Source organism: Stegastes partitus, unplaced genomic scaffold (assembly GCF_000690725.1).
Source record: "Stegastes partitus isolate 25-593 unplaced genomic scaffold, Stegastes_partitus-1.0.2 Scaffold414, whole genome shotgun sequence".
Lineage (NCBI taxonomy): Eukaryota > Metazoa > Chordata > Actinopteri > Pomacentridae > Stegastes > Stegastes partitus.
This window is the reverse complement of record NW_007578145.1, coordinates 304,378-326,613: the sequence shown is the minus strand read 5'-3', so window position 1 is coordinate 326,613 and position 22,236 is coordinate 304,378. Positions and strand designations below refer to the sequence as shown.

Below are 22,236 nucleotides of genomic sequence, written 5' to 3'. Positions count from 1 at the left end.
AAAGTATATAAGTGTGATTACATGATGAGCACGATACCTGCCCTGCTTGTGTATTAATGGGTCAAATTTAAAGTTAATCATCAACTGTTTTTTTTAATCAACTTGAGTAATTTTTTTTTTAAAGCAAAAAGTCTAAATTCTCTGACTCCAGCAAATGTAATTATTTTCATTCGAGTACCTTGAGGTTGCAGACAAAATAAGACATTTGAGGACATCATCGTGGGCTAATTCTCACCATTTCCTGACATTTTATAGACCAAAACATACGGAGCCCCGAAAGGGACATGAAGAAAGAAAAGAACAGGGAGAGGAAAAAATAGAGGTATCTTATGCGGGATCTCGCAAAAGTCACATCAATCTTATGCCTCTTGCTAAGCACTGCTTCAATGTCTTGCTATTTTAGGCCGATTTCAAAATAAAGCTCTCATACGGGTGGGTGTCCTCCGTTGTTGTTTCTCCATACTGCCAAAAAGACCAAGAAGTATAAATACCTACAGTTTTGCAAGATCCCAACAAAGTTTTGTGAGATCTCGCAAAAGATATCTCTATTTTTTTTTCTCTCTGTTTTTTTTTTTTCTTTCTTCATGTCCCTTCTGGGGCTCCGTACAAACTAAATAGCCAACAGATTAATTGAAAATAAACATAATCGCTAGTTCACAACTGATTATAGTCACCGAAGGACCAACCATCATGACTTTTCCTCAAGTGCCTCCCTCAGAACAATATAAAATCATCACTTCAAGCAAATCTTAACAAAACAAAACCTCATTTACAGATATAGTCCAGTCAATTAAAAAAATAAACAAACAATGCATACAAGTACTTATTAATTTATTTACACAATTTTAAAATACACAAATACAGTGGCATTACAAATGAGGAGCAAAAGTCTTAAGGTGGGAGTGGAAAGACATTCCCCATGAATCCACAGTAAGAGATGCATTGTGGGACATGAGCAACCATCTCCACTGCACAGTTAAAAGCATAATTGGACAGGAAGTGACCAAAATAAGAAAGTGAGGCTGACATGACAGACTGAAAAACTTATCCCATGTAAAGTGTACTTGCATTTATCATAGCCATCATTAGTGAGACAAACAAGTTAATCCATCACTTTTTTTTTTTTTCAAGCCCACAGGTGAAGTATATTTAGAAAAGAAAACTGCCTTAGCAGGAAGTCTAATGGAGTGAGGCATTCCCAGTCCCTCCATACGCTGTCGTCGCCGTCCGAAGCCGTACGCGGCGGCTTCACGCGGACGCGGTGGACAGAGCATCCTATACACAACAACAGAACAAACATGTACAAAATACCACTACAAGCCCTTCCTCCTTCAACTACAGAAAATGGCCTACAATACCTTGCAATCAGTCTATCACATCGAGAATTTTCTACTTTAAAATCTGCAGGGTTCAGATCAAGTCACGAAGGAGAGCCGTGTGAGGCTTGTAGCTCCAGTACCGCTGGGACTCTCCAGTGACCTCCGTCCTCAAGACAACACTCGGTCCATTGATCTCCAAAACCTCCTTTGCTCCCGTCTGGCCAGATGTTCAACCAAAACCGTCCACTTTCTACCTGAACTCTCACCTCTGGCCCCTGTGACGAGGGTCAGCGTCAGTCTACTGGGAGCGACACGGCTCCCAAAATCCTTCCCAGCTCACTTTAAGACTCAGCTTTGAGGGATTCAAAGATCAACTACTGGGATCTATGTTTTGAAGGAGCACGAGAGCAATTTAGCACTGTGCTCCTGGAAAATGGTGGCACTTGCAGACAAAGATTTCAAGAAGAACGGTCAAAATTGAGGCAACTAAGGCTAAAATACAAGTTCCACTAGTATGGGTCAAGCTCCCAAACACTGCCGCCTACATTTCCCATAATGCAACTCAATCATGTATTTTCTTTAAGCCTTTCCAGAGCTTGTTTTTGCAAGCTGGGTAGTACTAATAGGACTAAGATCACTGTTTGTACAAATGGTGAAATGCCCCTTTAATGCAAAAAGTATTCAGTTGTTGAGGACATCTTTAGTGACTGGCTTGTAGTGCAGTTGTTGCACAGTGTGCAACAATGGAGTAAAATATCGTGTAATGGCACATACTCAATAACAAATGGAGTATGAAATACAATTTAGGAACCATTCCTCTGATATAATCCTGAAATTGACAAAAATGAACCATACTTAGGCTTCTGTAATGCAGTTTTGATGCCCTATTTTTGTAGTGTCTCGAGAGCCACATTTAAAAAAAACCACAGGTTACAACATCCCAAAACAGATGGCGATTATTTAACGAGGTCTCGGTAGAACATGGCCACAAGTATGCTTAGAAAAGAAAAAGCAAACTGTGTTTTGACTCGAAATGGAAGCAGGAGGACAGACGGTCTACAGTGAGGTTGAGGAGGCAAAGGAGTTCAAAATAATAATAATAAGAATAAAAATAAAAAATAAAGACCCTCGACATTTTCATCCCCCACCCGTTTGAGCTTGTATAACCCTAAGACAGAACCACACAAACACGCACACGAAAACCACATCACTATGCACCGGGTTTTTTTTTAAAACAACATCTCATCCGTTCAGTGTGGACACCCCGACTATTTAACTGCTCCATTCACAGCTTTTCCCACAGCAGTCACAACCTGAAGACAGAAACAAAATGTGCTGCATGTTTTTGGATTTACTACAACGTCCTGGTTCCAACGCACCTGAGGAGGACAAAGACATAAAAAACAAAAAAAACAACAACAACCTCGCACTATGGGATCACCTTTGAAAACAGAACATTAAAAAGGCCTTTTTGTCCCATGTTATCCTACCTGCAAATTTAAACCTCATACACCTAGAAAAAATTAAGGAAAAAAAAAAAAAAAAAGTCGACTTGTGGGATTTAAAGAGTCTTTCAGGACACAAAGCAGAGTTTAGGCACGGTCTTCTAACACTGCCGCGGTGGATCACGTGTCTTCGATTAAAGTCCCACAGACTATTTTCAACATCTAACAGACTCGTCGTTCTCCGTTTTCAGACGTTTTCAGTCTGACCAGCTGGTGTAGGAGAAGTTGTAATGCTAAAGAAGAAACATAAGTAAAACCATAAGTTGAAAAAAAAAAAAAGATGCCAGAGGAAAGTGAATCCATGGCTTCATCAACAGTGAGGAGGAGGAGGAGGAGGAGGAGGAGGAGGGAGTGTCTCCACATCTTCCATGAGAGGAGAAGAAGGGATGCTGTGGCTGCTACTTTGCCAAGGTGGTTGTTAAGGCAACCAAACTGTACTCCACCTGCCACCGTCTCTCTCTCTCTCTCTCTCTCTTGCTTTCACACACACACACATGCACACACACATGCACACACACACTCCTGGCTGTGCGCCTCTTCTTCTTCTGTCAAGTGAACAGGAGCGCAGTCAGGCTCTTGTGCATCGGTTGGTAGTCCTCGAGAGTCCTGGTAGTATTAGCGCGTGTGTGTGTGTGTTTGTGTGTGCGACAGAGAGTGTGTGTGTGTGTGTGTGTGTGTGTGCTGCAGGTGGTGCATGTTGAGGCCTCCATGGTGCTCGGGTGGATGGGAGGGTTTCACCGAGGAGCCGCGGACTGGAGGCCGCTGGGTGTGACGCGAGACAGAGCCTGAGGGAGACAGACGGGGAACAGTTTAGCTTTTAGAAATGAAATTATCAGCTACAATGAGGATTGTTTTTTAACCCCTTTCAACACAAAGTGAATGGGCATTCCTTATACCAGTGGTTCTCAACTGGTGGGACATGTTCTGGGTGGGTCGCGGACAGCTGGTCCAAATTAAATAATATATAATGTGCGTCTCAGGTTGGACCATAGACTGTATAAAAGATGGACGTAGCTACCGTGACGTCACCCGTTGGTTTCTGCACTGAGAAAATGAAGCCAGGGTTTTGCTACTTCCTGGTTGACATCTTGGATTTTTGGAGCCAGTGATGCAAAAATCCTCGGAGGGGGGCGGAGCCATAGGAGCAGCGATTGGTCAGACGTAGTGAGAGGCAGGCCCTCTCTGCCCGCCCACATTTACCGCCTTCTGCAGGCTTCGTCTGCATAGTCGCTGCCGACTGTCAATCAAGCCAGCCACGCCCCTTGCCCCGCAAAATGTTGATGATTTTTACAAATTTCAGCATTGATTTACTTTCAGATTGGCCACCTGATCTCTGGACTTGACCATGAAAACTAATAAGAAAAAAATCCTGAGCTGTAGGAATGCAGTATTTGGTGATCTGTGATCACTTCTTTTCCAATTCCAGTCTGTGGGAGCCAGGACTTTTTGGAGCCAGCAGCTAGCGGACGTAGTGATATTGCAGGTTTTTGACACTTCCAGGTTGGCTTCATTTTTCAGGGCCGGTTGCTACGTCCATCTTTTATACAGTCTATGGGTTGGACTTATTTTTTTATTTTGAAAAAACTTTTATTTTGACAGGCATGGTAGCCATAGTTTGTTTGATGTTTATTTTACGTTTGTGTTCATGTTGGGACGCAAGACGGCAAAGCAGCAAATATGACCCGGAGTGTTGAAAATGTGGATTTTCATACTAGGGCTGGACCCGAATAGCCTAGTAGCCAACTATTCGTTCGCTGTGCTGGAATCGATTTTGATCTCAATTTTGATCTCCGAATATTCCTCCCATCTCCCATCAATATGTTGTTTTGTGCCCTTTTTTATTTTGTGCAATTTTGTACAGGCAGTTGTCATGGTCCAGTTACTGTGCCTGGTTATATGCTCTGAAATGCATGTTGCACAGGAAAATACATTGAATATTCAACTGAATTCCAAAAAAAAAGGGTCACGACTTAATGACCACGGGAAACTGTGGGTCCCAGGGTGAGACCAGTTGAGAACCCCTGCCTTATACACTTCAACACGAAGCAACTTTGCTTGAAATTCATGTTCAGATGGTTTTGATTAATCACTCATGAATTCTTAAGTAGACTTCACATCATTACATATCTGGTATCAATCAAAGGAGTCAAGTTGACGGTTAAATATATATGGAAGTTTACTCTTTTCACATACACACAGGTGTGAAAAAGTAAAGGTAAACTTCATAATTACCAGGGATATATGCAATTACTTATCAGTTCTTATATACTGACACATCAGCCAAAGTCTTGGAATTATTTAGTTCTGATCGCTTATAAACATTTTGGAAATGAGGTCGCAACATCTCGTTTTCTGGTGATTTTTGGAGTCAAACGATGCCATTTTACTTCATTTGCATAATTTATTTCATGACTGAATGGCTTGTTCACACGCGGGGATTCCCACTGATAGACAATCAAACTGAATGTAACAGAAAGTCGCCATATACCAGAGCCGCTATACCGGGCTGCAGGGTTGAACAGGAGTCATAATGCCAGCCCCGTATACCAGGCTATAACCGTCAAAAGGGTTAAGCATGACTTAAAGGAACAGTTTGGAAATCGGCTCACGTTCTGGCCAGGAGGTAGACGACGCCTTCAACGCCACAATGTCAAATTAGGTGTGATATGATTTTGAGATTGCAAATTAATCTGCACAAATAATTCAAAAGTTTGTAGAAGAAAGACACAAATGACATTGCTGCATTCATGTCATATCAGAGTTAATGCTACGGGTGCATTAACGATCGGCCGACCATGACGATAAACGGGCAAAAGTTATTCCTGGAATCAATTGATGACAAAAAACAGGATTATGACATTATTCTACGACAATAAACAGGCTGTTTTACGACAGGTTGAACAGGAAATGATTCGGGGCTTTGATATTTTATGATTACAAGCGGGATATTCTTTACAAAGCTGTATGGCATTAAGTGGGCAGCGCTGTCTTCCCAATTTTCCACTTGTAAGTAGCATTTATGTCAACATCCACGCTGCAGTGTGGAGGCACCACTCTCACATATCCAGCTTAACTTTTTAGACTTAGCCTGTGACTTTTGCCACATTCTGATGACACGGCCACAGCTACTCCGACAGTTATGCAACCACAGAAGCACCTTGTGTCTGGGTTTGAAGTTGTTTTTGTCAACATAGCGGGGGCATGTTGAGGCTGGTAGTGCAGGTTTGAGATTGCAAAACCTTGATGTTAAGTTCCCATTTCCTCACACTGTTTGTATCCCTGTGTGTTTTGTGTGACTCAACACCACCAAACTGTTCAATAAAAATGCAAAAAACACATTTAAAAAGCTTCCCGACATCATGTATTACTCATGTTTTTAACTGCGAGCCATCTTGGTGAGCCCAGAGGAACCAGAACAACAACAACAACAACACCGTGCGCTAAACAACACAGCGACAGCAACAATACCACCAACCATCTGAGTTTATGTGCAGCACAAGATGTTGTCATTGCTGCTCATATTGGTACATGCAAATGATTTGAATTATTCAACAGGATTTGGGTTATTTATGAGCTGCACTCTGATCACAAGAGCACGGCAGTGGATGAACTCACTGTCAGGCTTTTTCTACAGAATTACCTTCAACTATCTTATTCATATTCTCCCAAATCTTACTGGGATGGGGAAAAAAAACCCAACACATGGTATCCTATTGGCTGCCTGGTTATGGTTAAAACCACATGGGCAGCCAAGTTCATAGTTCAAACTCCCAGACAGACCTTTGCTGCTTGTTGCACATTTCACCTCTACTACAACTGACAATAAAGGCAAAAAAGAAATCAGAAATTATAGATTTTTCTGACACTGTTTGGAAAAAAGTGAAACTTGTTCTGAGGCAGCTGCTGATATATACAGACAGCAGTTTTATTTTTATTTTTTGGGCTTTTCCGCCTTTTTATTGATAGTGACAGTGAAGATAGACAATGCAGCAAATGAGCCGCTGGCTGGAATCGAACCGCAGCCGAAGCCCCTATACATGGGTCGCCTGCCCGACCCACCGAGCTATCCGGGCGCCCCAGACAGTGGTTTAATTTTTAATATCGCGTCATGAGGACGACTCCTTTAATCACATTTTATTATTTGCAGAAAATGATACCGTAAGCAGAATTTAAAGGATTTAATAACAGCCTTGGGTCCACATCAGTGAAGACAAATTAAATCAGTTTATGTGAGCAGAATTTCTGAATCATAAATCTGCAGCTTCCCCTTCAAAACATTTTTTTTTTTTTTTACACCTTGACCAACAGCTGTTGGTTGTAGTCGACTGGAGAAAACATAGTTTTCAGACTTCGACTGGCTGTTCTGCTCTTTAACCTCTGGGGGGAGCGTTGGGTCCACAGAGAGCAAGAGAACAAAGGACCTAATGAAGCCTTTAAACAGCAGAGTGCTGCTGGGACGACTTCTGTAGCTTTTTTTTTTTTTTTCAGATCTCAAGCTGCTTTTTTTTGGCCTGAAGCTTAGGAAAACTTGTTGGGCGAAGCTGGTTGGCTCTGCCATGCTTACCCACAATAATTTAAAAACCTGGCAAAGACTGGATGTCAATAGCAGGACTTTATTTTTAAGAGTGTGCCCAAAATGCTAAGTGCATTATTCTTCATTGTAAAAGGTCAAAGGGTCCTCGTGTCCTGACTACTACTCTGTTGCCGGGTGATGGCACATCTGTGTGACAAAACAGGAACCTGAAGGACCCCATGAGATAGTAGTTCGAGGACAGTGGAAGCAAAAGCAGAACCTGGGACAACAGCTGTCTGGTTGCTTCATGTCGGGGTTTTAAGTTTGAATTGGAAAAAAAGAGGAACAAACGAGCATCTGGTACATGTGAAAAGGGAAACTCTTTGTCCCAACAATGTGTTTGTGCTGATACACACTTTATGCTCGCTTGTGATACGTGCTTCCTTCTTTGGAGCCACTAAGCGCACTTATTTTATTCCATAACATCATCTGAGATGAAACTTAGTGTCCGTCCTTTGTTGTTCTTAATTCCCCTTTGGATGAGGGGTATTTCTTTTTTTAAAAGATTATTTTTCTGGCGTTTTTGCCTTTATTAGTCAGGATGGGAGAGACCTTGCAACAAGCTTTCGTGAGTCGAACTCAAGAACGCCACACCGGGGAACTATAGCCCTTGTTCACGGGTCGCCCGCTCAACCAGTTCAGCTGGGCGCCCGTGATTTCCACACACTGCACTTAACCACAGCACAGTTTTTGCCTTTGTGTGGCGTACCTGTGAGGTGGACATGCGGGATGTGTCCTGGCGTCCCGTCAGGTCTGAGGAGGAGATGTTAACAGGTGCACCGCGATGCAGACGCATGCTCACCTTCCTCTCTTTCTCCATACCTGAATGACACAAAAGGTACAAGTCGCCCATTTACTCTAGACGATAGCCACAGCTGTTGTGGTGTACAGCGTCACAGATTTGATATCGAAAATAAATCTGGATGAAATAAAAGGAAAAAAAAAAAAAAACTCGAAAACACGGACTGCACATTTGACCAGTTTTATTTAAGAACAAGCGTTGGTGCTTTAACACCGAGTTTTGGTCATAATGAACAAGAACAAAAATTGTTACTTTGGCAGTCAACGTTTGAAAAATACATCACGTCCTCATAAACCATGCAGGAGCCACAAGGCAAATCAAGCAAGTACGACAAACGAACATTAACTGAACAGTCTTGACCTGTGTGTGAGGCAGGGTTCAGTGGTGATGGGGCTGCGACATCCTGAGGTGCCCTGGCTCTTCCTGAGGCTGAGGCCATGCCCCTGGCCCCGGGGTTTCTGCCGTGCCTCAGTCTCTCCTCACGCTCCCGGCGTTCCCGCTCTGCGTCCTCCACGGCCCTGTTGGCACCCTGACACAAAACAGACATGCGGTCAAAAACCTACATTTTCATGGCAGCACTTTAGAGACACATTCAAGCTATTTTTTTTTTAACTTTACTTACAGGATACAGTACAATGTGGTAATACGGACAACTAAATTAGGAATTTAAATACAGTACAGGTAATGACAAAGGGCACTTCCCCCTCCACAAATATTCATTTTAATGCAGGTCAGTTGCCAGATTGATTTAATGTTTAGAGGAGGCAACCGAGGCCTTTCTCAATCTGTGTCCTTGTCAGCATTTTAGCGAGAAAGATCCAAATGCCCAGAGGTGTTTTTGCGCCTCATATTTTATGCAGCATGCTTTGGGAGCCCACCAGTGAACTTGGGGTAGACAACATGCATTTTGCAAAAAAATAAAAAATCAGCAGAAATGGCAGGAAACTGTGTCATCGACTAGTGTTGAGAGTAAAGTGAGTTCAGATTATTTTCTAACGATTGTGTAATTGTTGTGCGTGCTGATGTCGGCAAGAATGCTGTTGTTCCAGCTGCAGACTGAAAGCATTCGTCATGCGGCTCTTCAAGTTCAAATTCTCAGGAACATTGTCACATGACATAGAAAATTGATAGAATGTTCGAGAGTTTCAACTTAAGTTTACTAAATGCAAAGTGCCACGGAAGAGCCCCGCAGGTTGCCCTCCGTACCTAAAGTTTACAAAACACTTTTACATCACACGCACGTTCTAACATTTTGTTGACAAAGTTCAAGAATTTCTTTAATGTTTGTTCTTTATTGGATATTATTGATGTAAAGATCAGTTTATCTCAAAGTTGAGATCATTTTCTTGCCCTTATTTATTTATTTATTTATTTATTTAATCACACGATGATTGACTTTGGAGATGACAAAGAACAAATGAAATCCTTCAATTTGGTGAAACGACATACAAATTTAAGCATGTTCCAGTCGAAGACGTAGTCGTAGGAGAAGCCCTGTCTGTGGAAGAGGTTCCTGAAGAGCTGGCGGAGGTACGAGTAGTCGGGCTTGTCATCGAACCTCAGAGAGCGGCAGAAGTTCAGGTAGGTGGCAAACTCCGCTGTGAGGACGAAAAAGACGAGAACGATCAGTGTCAGAACAAAGCAGGGGCTCAATCACATACAGGGCATAAATTGGTGGATGTGAGCAGTCAAACCTACATGGGTAGCCTTTGCACAGAACCTCAATGGGCGTGGACATTTTCTTTTCGCTGATGCGTTCATACTTCTGCCTCTTGGTGGCAGCTTTGAGGCCTTGCCAGGGCAGAGAGCCCAGGTTGAAGTACATGAGGACATAGCCCAGTGACTCCAAGTCGTCCCTTCTGGACTGCTCTGTAAACACAAGACAGGAAGAAGGCAGACAGTCAGAATTATCCGTCTGGAGGGATGTGAGTGAATTATCGGATCGATGTACGGGGGGTTAATCTTACCGATGCCCAGATGTGTGTTTATGGAGGCGTAGCGGGCGGTGCCGGTCAGGTTCTTGTTCTCGCGGTAGGGGATGTGCTGGTGTGTGCGCGCGTCGCGGTACTTCTTGGCCAAGCCGAAGTCGATGATGTAGACCAGGTTGCCTTTCTTGCCCAGCCCCATCAGGAAGTTGTCTGGCTTCACGTCTCTGTGGATGAAGTTCTTGGAGTGGATGTATTCAATGCGGCTGATCTGGAAGGAAAAACGGGAGACGAATGTTAACAAGGAAAGATGGTGAGATGTTCCACAAAGTACTTGTTGGAGCTTATAAGTGAAAGAATGTTGGACGTTTCTGGTTTGGAATCAAACTTTTAGACTTTGGATGATTTGGATCAGTCCAGTGCAGAGAACAAAGGGAAGTCTAGTAAAGTTAAAGCAAGTATTTAACAATTTGAGAGTTCTGCTTATTTGTTTTCTGCTGAGATTCTAAGCTTAAAATTGCAATGTGTCCACAGGATACACGAAGCTGCAGCCAGCAGCTTAACTTAGCAGAAAGACTGGAAATCATGTATGCCCTATTTCCAGAAACTGTTACTTTACATCCCACAATTTATGCACCACATAGCAAAACCATGAAAACTTAATGTCGTGGTTTTTAGTTAATGCAACTACATTTACGGCGTTCACATTTCATCGTACACCCGCCCCCCTTTTTTTTACTCCATCCTCTCACCATCTGGTCAGCCAGCAGCAGGACTGTCTTGAGGCTGAACTTCCGAGAGCAGAAGTTGAAGAGATCCTCCAGACTGGGCCCCAGCAGCTCCATCACCATCACGTTGTAGTCGCCCTCGGCGCCGCACCACTTTATCGTGGGGATACCCACTGGAAGAGATCAGAGGGAGGAAAACAAAGGGTTACATTCATGTATTTGAAATATATGATATGATGACAAGGGTTCTGACAGCTTGTAGAAGACAATTCATCACACTTAGTTATGTTGAGAATATTATGAATGTTCTTGGGGGTGTTATTTATTTAAAAAAAAAAATCTTATCCAAGTTCTGATTTAGTGCTTGAGAGAGGGCATTGTGGGTAAACATTTTAATAATACTAAAGTGCCCATTTGACTGTATTCATGCATTCGTTATTGGGAGAGCTCATTTTACATCAGCTTATACATATCCAAAACATACAAAGTGTGCAGCTGCTGCCTCTCTTAAATCATGCAGATGCTGAGAGCCAGTCTGAACACACTGTGCCTTCGAATGCGCTGAACTAGGTTGCAGTCAGCTTTCTCCAGTAAGCTGATTTGGTAACCCGTCATGTGAATGAGAAACCTGGTTACTGTAATCGGGGCAGGGGATTAGAGAAACCCGATCTCTAGCTATATTTCTGCCAGAGAACACAGAATTCTATCCTTGCATGTGCAGAGCTGGATTTTTACTCCATGTGCACATGCCTGGAGACTAGTTCCAGTGATGGAGACATAACTATGATTATCAAAACGGTAAAATGCGTTTCTTCCTTCATTTGCCATGATTACTATGCAAACAAATGTGGCAACTGAGTGATTTGCTGTGCAGTCATTTCTTAAGATCAGCAGGTTCCGTCTTATTTTACGGCAGCACGTGGACATCTGGATATGACGTCAGGTCTTCCAACTGCAGACGCACTTGAGAAATGTCACTTCCCGTTTCAGTGGATTAGCATGTGGGGGGGATCAGATTTTACTCATGCGCACTCAGATTATTGAGCAACAACGGGGTATCACAGCACATGTGAACTTGTTTTCTGGTTCTTCCTTTAGCCACATTTCTAGCAGTGATCACTTCAGTACAACACGGTCAATTAGAGCATTTATCTTCATTTTATTCTATGTTATACTAGCCTGAATTTTAAAAAAAACTCATCTGATAAAGACCAGTGTAGCGCTACTATAGATTAAAAATGTACACTCAGTCCGTGGCCCCATACACGGAGGCCAGCTGGTTTACTAGTAGCTGGTAACTGGCTGACGTTGCCAAGGCGAAGGGGCCATCTGGCATTTCCTTCTACAGGCAGACAGCAACAAAATGCTGCTGCTCAGCACCTCGCACTGCACACACACACACTCACTCCCTCTGCATCAGCTATTTATATACATACAAACGCAAATACATCCCGCAGTCTGGTTCAGCTACCACGTCCCAATAAATCCTGCCACGCTGGAACAAAAATACAAATGCATGTGTGTGCACAGTTGTGCCGACAGAGACAAACCGTCCCTTCTATACGCGTGGTTCGATTAGACCGTTTGCTATAAAGGTAGAAAAGCTATTAAGGACAGAGTGAAGCTATAAGCCACCAAAGGACAACTAATTTAAACTTCTGAAGCATGCCAGAGTGGTTCAGCTGCCACCTGTGCAGCATGAGCTATAGAAATGCAAACCGTTCTGGTGTACGAGGCTTATTACAGAAGGCAGTTGTCAATTTTCTTCAACATGTTGCAGACACTACTGAGCTGGCAGAACATTTAAAGATACATTCCCTGATTTTTTTTTTGTGCCCAGCAGCAGCAGCAGAGCTAACCTCCTGTTAACACACTGACTTAAAGTGACAAGTTCCCTCTTGCCTCTCTCATCCTTGAAGCTTGTAGGCATGTTTGAGCTTCTCAAGTTATTTGGTCTTGTTGCCAGTATCCTGACACCGGGACAGGATTTTGTTTTAAATGTCATGCTAGTTGCGTAACTGTGTGAATGACAAAGTCGGTTGCTTGGTTGACTTTGGGGCCACGCTGAAATATTTAAACTACAACTAGACTGCCATTCAGTTTTCCATCAAATGTCCCTCTACTGTCACCAGTAGGTAAAATTTCAGTAAAACATCCTAATGGCACAAAACTTTGGACATTCACAGTCCCCTCATGACTTTGGTTGCCCGCTGACGTTTCTCCTTGCGTCACTGAAAACCAACATCCTTGTTGAGGACAGTGGAATAGAACTAGTTCCTCAGAGGTGTTCGGCAGCAAACAACAAAGCAAAACCACTAAACATCCTGCAGAGTAAACGACAAAATAAGATTGATTGAAAACTGTGACCTGTGTTTGTGACTGAACATCTACTCTGCACAACACTTCCTTGTTTTGTTTTGCAGCGTTCCTTACATAACGAACAACTCCAAACACTTACTGTCAGAAGTGAAATTACATTTATGGCATCACCTCCTGGAAAAGCAATTCTAGAGAACGAGTTCTACCCAGAATGTTTTGGCAGTGCACCAGTTGTTGTCTATCAGCTACAGCATGCTAGCAGAGGTAGCCTTTGAGACTTGCAGATGTGTTGTAATTGCAGTAATTTTGCACAATGCGTATGTTACAGGTGTTAATCTGCCTTCCTGCAGCCTGAATTTGCGACTTGTAAATAAAGTTTAATCGGATAGGATAGCCGTGACCTTAACGCTGACAAAAAGAGAGAAAACAATGTTGCTTTGTGCAGTTCTAAAGCCGAAATGTGATTAATTTAATAACTGAGAAAGACCATGTCAGTGGATTAAGATGAAAAATCACTGACATTTGTGTTGGCTATTTTGTCGTATTAAAAACACACCAGAAATTTGAGTGCCTTCATAGTTACAATAAGAACTACAGTAACTGCGCCACTGATGAATGATTACATCTTTCAGAATAAATGACAGCAGTGTTGATTTATGCGCGTCTTTTGTTTTCTTTGTTGCACTGATAACATACCAAACCCTACCTGGTTACCTCGTCCATTAACTTAATATACGGTTTGTCAGAGGCAACAAACATCAGTCATTTTATTTGTGGCAGATGATTTACAATGACGGATGGAAACTGGCTAGTTGTTGTGAGTGCTTGTAAATATTGATGAGGAGTTCATAAAAGCACAAATAGGAGAGTATACCGTACCTCCACCCTGCATCATCTTGTAGATTTTGCTCTCTATGTGGAGCTGTGGGTGTTTGGTCTTCACGCATTCCAACTTGATGGCGACCTCCTCTCCAACTGAGATATCGGTACCTGGACAGAGAGAGAGTTCATGATGAGGGCAATGTACAAAACATGACGTTGTGTAATCTGCAGTACGGACACAGCATCAGACATCACCACCATATATCTTTATATCAAGTTAATCCAAACCAGCCCAGGCAACATGAAGGCAATAAATGTTGTCAACAAGTTAGAAGAGAGGAGCTCTGCTTGCATACACAAGGAAATACCAGCGGTTGTTAACACAGCAAAGCCCGCCAGAGTGGAAGATAAACCCCCCAACGGTTTGCACTGTATGTACCCTGCTCTTCTTTCATGTATCTACTTGTAAGCGGAGGCCAAATTCCTCACAGTTATCATTTCATTTTGATCTCACTCCTTTCACACACAACGGAGGATTTGAGGCAATCGCTGTGAAACGGACAAACCAGTGCTTCAGCTGCTTCCTTCCTAAATATGGTTATGGGGTCCAGTTCCCTCCACATAAACACAGCAACTGGACACCAGGTTACGTAATCCCATTTCAGACACACACACGTGTACACACACACACTCACAGCCCCTCATACTAAGAGCAGCTCAATCGTGTCGGCCAACAGCAGCACCAATGGAGCATCATTGATTTCTCAGTATGATGTCATCTGGGTGGGACGAGCTGCACTCACCAGGGTGGGGTGCACAAGTAGTATCATGACTCCTTAAATCTGAAGTTTTAACACAAGAACTGTGAAGGTAAAGCTTAAGGAAGGCCTGCACGCATGTGGCCGGACAACATGCGAGTGGGCGCTGCGGCAAAATTTTGCGATGATGCAGGAAAACAATGAGCTCAGGCTGGCACGAGGCGACTCTGCCGCTTCTCATCGGTGCAGCTAAATTAAATGGCATTGATCTGCCCCTGGCCGGCGGTCCAAATCCACCAAATCATTGTGGGGAGTCACTTTAAAGGGGCAGTTCGCCCAAATCACAAAGTAAAAGAGAGAAAACTTGTTTCTCCACTGAAATGAGAGAAGCTGGGCGTAAACGTGCTACAAATATACGGAAAACAAACCACAATCGATAGCAGCAGCTTAAAAATACTCTGCTAAATAGGGTTCATCACTATATTAAATGGACAGCTATCTATTAATGGGCTCCATTAATGGAAAACCCTAAAAGCCATATTCATTTCGCCCTTGTGCATATTTATTAATCCAATCTGTCAATAACAGATGATAGACATATTTGTATGGCACACTGAATATAACACTGATATCACACTACAACCTACGTTTAAAACACAAATGATATGAAACAGACAAATTTAGGAAACTCAAACCAGCGAATGTTTGGATTTATGGCTTAAAAATGCCTAAGAAGATTAAACACTGATTAAAAGTGGTTGAGTAATTAAATGTGCAAAGAAACATTCAACGATTAATCATTTTAGCTCCGGCTGAATGACGATATACGTACAAGTGAGCTGACGATGACAGCGCCAGTTTAGATCATCTTAATTCATGAGTGTATTATGCCAGTAATGCCTGTGATTAGATTATCTTTTTTTTTTTTTAGCCCCGGTGACAACTAGTGAGGGCAACGTTTAATTGTTTAGTCGTGCACATCCCTGGTATTAATGAGTGCCACGTAAACAACGGCTATTCTACTGTGTTTAAGCCTCCGTGCAACACAAAGACACTTAACTCGGTGACTTTTTGTTGCAGTTTCGTGCGTGGCTAATCAATCAATCAATCAATCAATCGGCTGCAAACATGAAATGGCTGCAAAGGTCTTTCACAGGGCTCTTAGCAACCCTGAGTTTCAGTGTGCTGGCTGCTCTCTTGCATCATAGGAATGTGATTTGTCTGGACAGATTTTTCTGGGGAATGCAGCCCCCCGCTGATCTTCCCAGAGAGGGGAGGTTGGAGGGTGTGTGTGTTATTGGCAAAACAGCGTGCACGTATGTGGCGTGTGTTTTCATCCTGTGCTGCTGCTGAAACATGTTCAGACACATCCTTCTACACACCAACAGCGACAAAGGCAGATTATAGTCAGGAGCTAATCTTTACAATGCAAATATTCAATGACGGTTACCGAGACAGGAAAGCGCTTTGTGACGAATAAATGCAAACAAGACGGAAACCTTCACACTGCATTAACACGTTTTGAAGACCTAAAGCTGTTTATTGTCATAAATGCATAACAAGTTGACACTATCTCGTGGCACTCAGCCATACCAGTATTCGCATGTTAATCGTCGCAGCGCAAACTTGAAAAATAATCGCAGAAGCTAATTAACGTAATTCTGAAGTGTCACTTAGAAATTCACAGCATGGACTCGGGCAACATGATAACAAGGCTGATGCGATAGGCGGCGAGGAAACGCAGCCACAGAATGCTAACAATCCCCTTCCTCAAATACTGTACAAGCATAGTGTGGGAGGTGTGAGCTGGCACGTCGCACACAGGAAGCCAAACTTTAGATCCTCATCTGCAGCGCACGTGGTTCAGCACAAGGACCACATCAAACCAGGCCTGTTAGGAGGCTCTGCTGATGCTTTACGACCATATTTCCTGCTTGAGAAAAGCACACTACCAGATGAACCCTTCGGCGTGTGTTCGGCACAATTTCTCAACTGTAAACTTTCAGACGCTGGCTTTCTAAGGTGACGTCAGCAAAACCACCGTAACCGGCATAACACAGCGGAGGCAGCAACAAAAAGCGTCATCGGTTTGAAAACTGAGTCACTGCCAGCATTAGGAGCATCTTAAGTTCTCTGTTACGGCAGCAGCTCTAAATCAACCTCGCTGTTAGTTTTGCTTATATAAGCGGGCCCATCCCATTTGGCAAAGACTGCTGGAACCTCTTCAGCTTACGGACATATCACAAGCTGAGTTACACAACTCCTAGTCAGACAGGTAATAGGCTGAAGCAGCGCTTTACAAGACTGTGAGCGGTTGGGTTGGGAGCTATTTTCACGTATGGTGCCCGAGTAGGTTTTACCAAAACCCTTTCTTTATTTATCATAGAAGCAAAAGTTCTGAAGCATTAATAAAGCTCTGGTTTAACACACAGACAGAAAACTTATTTTAACAACTCTAACTCACTCGTATCACTACAAAAGAAAGCAAAACAACCTATTTCTCAAAATGTTTAACAACTACTTTGACTGTCTGTTAATCTGTGGGTTATTTTCTCAGTAAATCTGTTAGGTGTTGAGTCTATAAACTGCCAGAAAGTAGTGACAAATGTTAGTGAGTTTGAGCACAACCCAAAGATGTTCACTTTACTGCGACAAAGGAGAAATTAAATATAGAAATATTCAAATTTAAGAAGCTGGAAAAATTGACCTTCCCCCCCACCATTCTAGATCTTTATTAAAGTGGTGTGAAAATGAAATTATACAGCTGAACCGTGCCGAAATCAAACATCTAAAACTGTCCACATTTTTATTTAGTCGAGGAACTCTCTGATCACACAACACAATAAAACACGGGCTCGGCGTCAGCTTTCGATACTGACGGGCATGGAATACTTCTTTGGACGATACCAAACAAGTATTGACGTCTGATGCCATGCCATGAGGAGAAACTATTCCACCTGAGGCAGTTTGGACAATGACGAACACAGCAGCCAGGTTTTTTGGAGCTTGTTTCAACACGAACCGAACGAACACATCATCGACCAGCAAACACAGCAACAGGAAATCTCCGTGGAAAACCAGCGTGACTCAGCCAACTGACTAACCGCTCGTTACCGCTCTTTGGGCAGAAATGACAACCTGCCATGTCAAAAGCTCTCAAAGGCCACACACACGCCATTTTACCAGTTCTATGCGAATATTTGTCGGTCCACATTTGCACCCAGTCGGAGCACATAGAGTACGAGGCTTCGCTCCAAGAGCTGACCTCACCTCCTCCTCCTCCTCCTGCCAACAACAAACAGCCTCTCACACCAATATGAGCAGAATCCACCGCTCAGACAGCACCGACACACCGAGCTGCTCGCACATTGTCAGCGTTAACACACGCTGCCTTCACACGCTGCGTGGGAGCATTAAAGTGGGGATGACTGTGAAATCCAGTTGCATTATTATCGGACTTTGATTTGCTCTGCGCATTTTGGAATTTGTTTTTGTTGTGTCTCCACTGCGGGGGAACATTTTCAAATTTCTTCTCAAATGTTAAAAAAAAAACATGCTTCAGAACTTTTGCTTCTATGATAAACACAGAAGAAACTACAATGAGTACAAATTACTGCTGTGATAAAAAACCCTGCAGGGTGGGTGTTCCTAAAGAACCACGCACTGTTCCGTCTGATTAACAATGTTACGTCACGTTAGTCACCAGCTACTCGGAGGGAGAAGGGAGGGAGAGATGAGTGAAGACAAAAACACACAAAGTGATTATGCAAGCAGCTGGCAGCTCTCACTATCAGTCCAAACAACAGGTCATGTGGAAGACAGACTGGATCCAATTAATGCATTTATTAACCTTACATCTCCCGCCTTTGAAACAGAGCATTTAAAAGGAACGTTCCTTTGTGTGGACTGGTTTACCCTCCTGTCATGAGGCGCTTCAACCTGACCGTCAAGTGTTTGATGTTGCTTAACTAAATCTGCAGAGTCAGCTCGGTGAGATTTATTGATGTTGCAGAGAATGAAACACTTTAAAGCACTCAGATATGCTCGTATTACCATAGAAGCCATGTAAACACTTTATAGAGATTTGGGTGGGACCATATGGCATTATCAATATTGTGGTGCAAAGGTCAGCCAGTTGAACCATCTGCTATTGTGCACCCGCTAAACCTGATCTTACAATGCGTTTTATACTACCGGAGCTTGAGTGCTTTCTTAAAAAATGAAAATACGCACAGTGAAAACCCAACAAAAAGCCAGTAAGGCTTCCCAGAGAACAAACTATGCACAAAGGCGTGCCCCGAAAAAGCAAGCCAAACTAATTAACTGACTAACCTAACGCTTCTTTTATGTAAAGGAGAACTTTAGTACGAGTTTTCAAACCTTCATTTCTGCTCATTTGATCTGAACAAACTACAAAACAATGAGACACTGATGGACCGTTCCCACAAAAGTGAATTAAAACTGGTCACACTGACTGATGGGTAAATCACTCATCCTGCAACAATAAAAGACCATCAGGACCCGCAAGAGAGAAAGACAGTCTGTGCCAAATAACTGTAAAAATGAACGTGTTATTGGACATCGAATTGATCACGTGTTACAAATAATTACTAGAAACACAACAAAGGCCAGAAATGATAAGCATCTTCTGTGGAAATAGTTTGGAGGCAGAACTGTAGGACCGCTGTGTCTTTTTAATGGTTGTTTCTCACCAGTTAAAATAAACGCTAGTGACTGTGGAAGCACATCAGAGCTCGTTTTACCGACTGTAATGTGTCCAAACTATATTCGTAGGCAAGACAAAGCTTCACTGTATAAACTAAAATACTCTAAATTAAAAGAACCCCGCTTTATTTTTTTTAACTTTAATATTTTGCTGACCAAATGCAAGCCGTAAACAAGTCATTTATGAAAATTAATTAGCAAACCCCAGAAACTTGACTTGAGAAATCCATCACAATTATTTCTCATGCTTTCGTGCAGTATTTCAGAGGAGGCACATCAAACATTTGTACTCCACTCTTATCATTTATTAAAATAAAGCCCTCAGGGACACTGAGCAAAATTTTTACTTTACACAGTAGATGAAAAAATATTTAATGAATTAAATTTAATGACTGCCTGAAAGAGCTGTTATAAAAAGCAACAATACTGACTCCAAAATGGGGAAGCAATTGAATCTATAGCAATCTAATTAATAACAAATAGGCTAAAACAAATAAATTAGAATGGCCCCACAACACTATAAAACCAAAAACTAAAAAAAGAGTTCAGTTATATTAAGGGAATCAAATTAAATTGTCTCAATCACATGCTTTCATTTAAAAGTAACAACAACTGCAACATCAGCTACAAAACTGGAAAATTAAATCAATGCTTGCAAATGGGCCTTTGCTCAATTCAGACCCACTGAGTACATTTTAACACACTTAAATGACACCATGATTGAGTCACAGCCAGACCCGGGTATTGGCTGTCCAGGTTGATTGGATAGACGCCACTAAAAGCCCCTCATGAATTAACGATGTCTTCATTCTATTGTTGTTCAGATGACAAAGTTTTAAGCTCAGAAATGTGATCAGCTGTTCCCAGCCTCTGTTGCCAAGAGCTGTGGACCTCCAATATGGCCACCGGTGGATTTGTTACAATAAAGCAGGTGGAACTCAGTGTCAAAAATGATGGCGAACACATTCAGGTGAACTTAAGGTAGCTGATAACTTTTCAATATTTATGTTTAACCTATGTTGTAGCTCAGATGCTATCTATCTATCACATCCCAACCATAAATGCTAGTGTCATGGCTAATGGTGTAACCCTGCATTGATGGTGCAGTGAACAATCTTTAACCAGCACATCTAATATTCGCTTCCACCTTGACCAACAATGAGAGCAAACACATCTAATCAAGTATAACAAAGACTACTAAATCAATTGCCCGCAGCCTGTGGCACTTTGTGGATGGGACTATATAATATGATCAAGCACCCTCAACCATTATACAAGCAGGTAGATTTATTACCCATGGTCATGTCAGAGTCCTCTCAGCTGGTTCTCAGCAGGCCTCCCTTGATCAAATTCAAACATTCTCACAGCTTTAATAATAAACTCTTGTCATTGTGACTTTAAGCTATGTAAGCCTCTGGAAACCTTTCAGTGATGTAGCATTTAGCTCAATCTATGAACAGGAGGAGGAAACTAAACCGGCCTGCTGTGTTCAGAAGTGGATGTTCAGCATCTATATATAAAGGCTGGATGACACTTAGCACTGCAGGGACTTAAAATGTAAAACCTACGTCCTGTTTAGCTCTTCTTTTTTTCAAATAAATACCAAGTAGCAGGCAGGAACCTTAAATATTAGCTAGCTAGTTTAGTAATAAAGGGTTTAGCTTCACAGCAGCCGTCAGTTTCAATTCTTATCGTTAACACGGTTCATTTGGTTATTAATTTCCTTGAGGCAAAAATGTCCCGGAAGTCGAGCACAATGAAACACACATATTTTCTATAACATATTTAAATAAAACAAATAACACTGCTAGCTGCTTTGCTACACAGACAGCTAGCCTTGGAGCTAATGTTGCTAACACTGAACAGCTGATTGACTATCAGCTCGTTTAGGGAACCCCGGAAAGAGAACCAGCTGGATAACTCCTACAGACACCTTTTTTCACGTATTTACACAAATGGAAATAAAACAACCCAAACGCAGCAACATTTCTTTGATTATAACTCACCCAGATAGATGTCTCCAAACGATCCACTTCCAATTTTCCTGCCCAGTCTGTATCGGTTTCCCACTCTCAACTCCATGGTGAAGAAATCTGCGGTTGGCTAGCAAACAGGCTCGCTAGCTCCAAAATATCCCGAAAAAAAATGTTCGGTTTTACAGTTCAAGCTTGTTTCAAAGCAAAACAGGCCAAAAAAAATCCGACAGGGAAGATCTGCTCGAGCGAAGAACCGGGTCCTCTGTGCGCTGTCTCTGGATGAAGTCGGCTCTCACAATCTTTCGCCTTTTGTTTTAAATATGTACTAACCTCATATTGCGACAATACGCGGCTCGTTAGAAAGGTTAGAGTCTGTACTTTCTGCTCCCGCTGTCGTTTAAGTCGCTACGTTTTATTCCTCCGCGGATGAAGGCGGATTTTCGGCGGGTTACGCTAAGGATCGAGCCCGGGACCTGTCGCTCTGTCTGCGGTGTCTGCTCTCTGTTAGGACCCTGTTCTAGAGCTGCAGGATGCGGCTGACATCACTTCCCTGCTGGGTGAGAGGGGGAGGACACTGACAGAGAGGGACCAATGGACACCATTATAAGCAACGGGGCGAAACCCGCAGCCTTTTGTTATTCATAAGCCTGGGACTGTAAAGCTCTGAGTGATTAAATAATCTACTCTCATGGTTTTAGAAATAGATAACGACATCACCTGACAATACCTGGTGATTAAATTAACTGAAACCTAATGAGTAGATTAGTTAAATACTGCAAAATGG

At 42.5% G+C, this 22,236-nt stretch overlaps 1 protein-coding gene across 1 annotated transcript; it reads right to left on the bottom strand.

The window, feature by feature from the left end:
- Nucleotides 1-814: 814 nt before the first annotated feature.
- csnk1da (casein kinase 1, delta a) lies at nucleotides 815-21,965 on the bottom strand. The gene is made up of 9 exons (XM_008285733.1): nucleotides 21,483-21,965; nucleotides 14,051-14,161; nucleotides 10,877-11,025; nucleotides 10,167-10,395; nucleotides 9,898-10,068; nucleotides 9,649-9,797; nucleotides 8,560-8,728; nucleotides 8,107-8,219; nucleotides 815-3,609 (listed from the first exon to the last, which is right to left on the bottom strand). The coding sequence occupies exons 1-9, from the start codon at nucleotides 21,556-21,558 to the stop codon at nucleotides 3,559-3,561; spliced, it is 1,218 nt and encodes a 405-aa protein (XP_008283955.1). The 5' UTR covers nucleotides 21,559-21,965; the 3' UTR covers nucleotides 815-3,558.
- Between the last annotated feature and the right edge of the window lie 271 nt (nucleotides 21,966-22,236).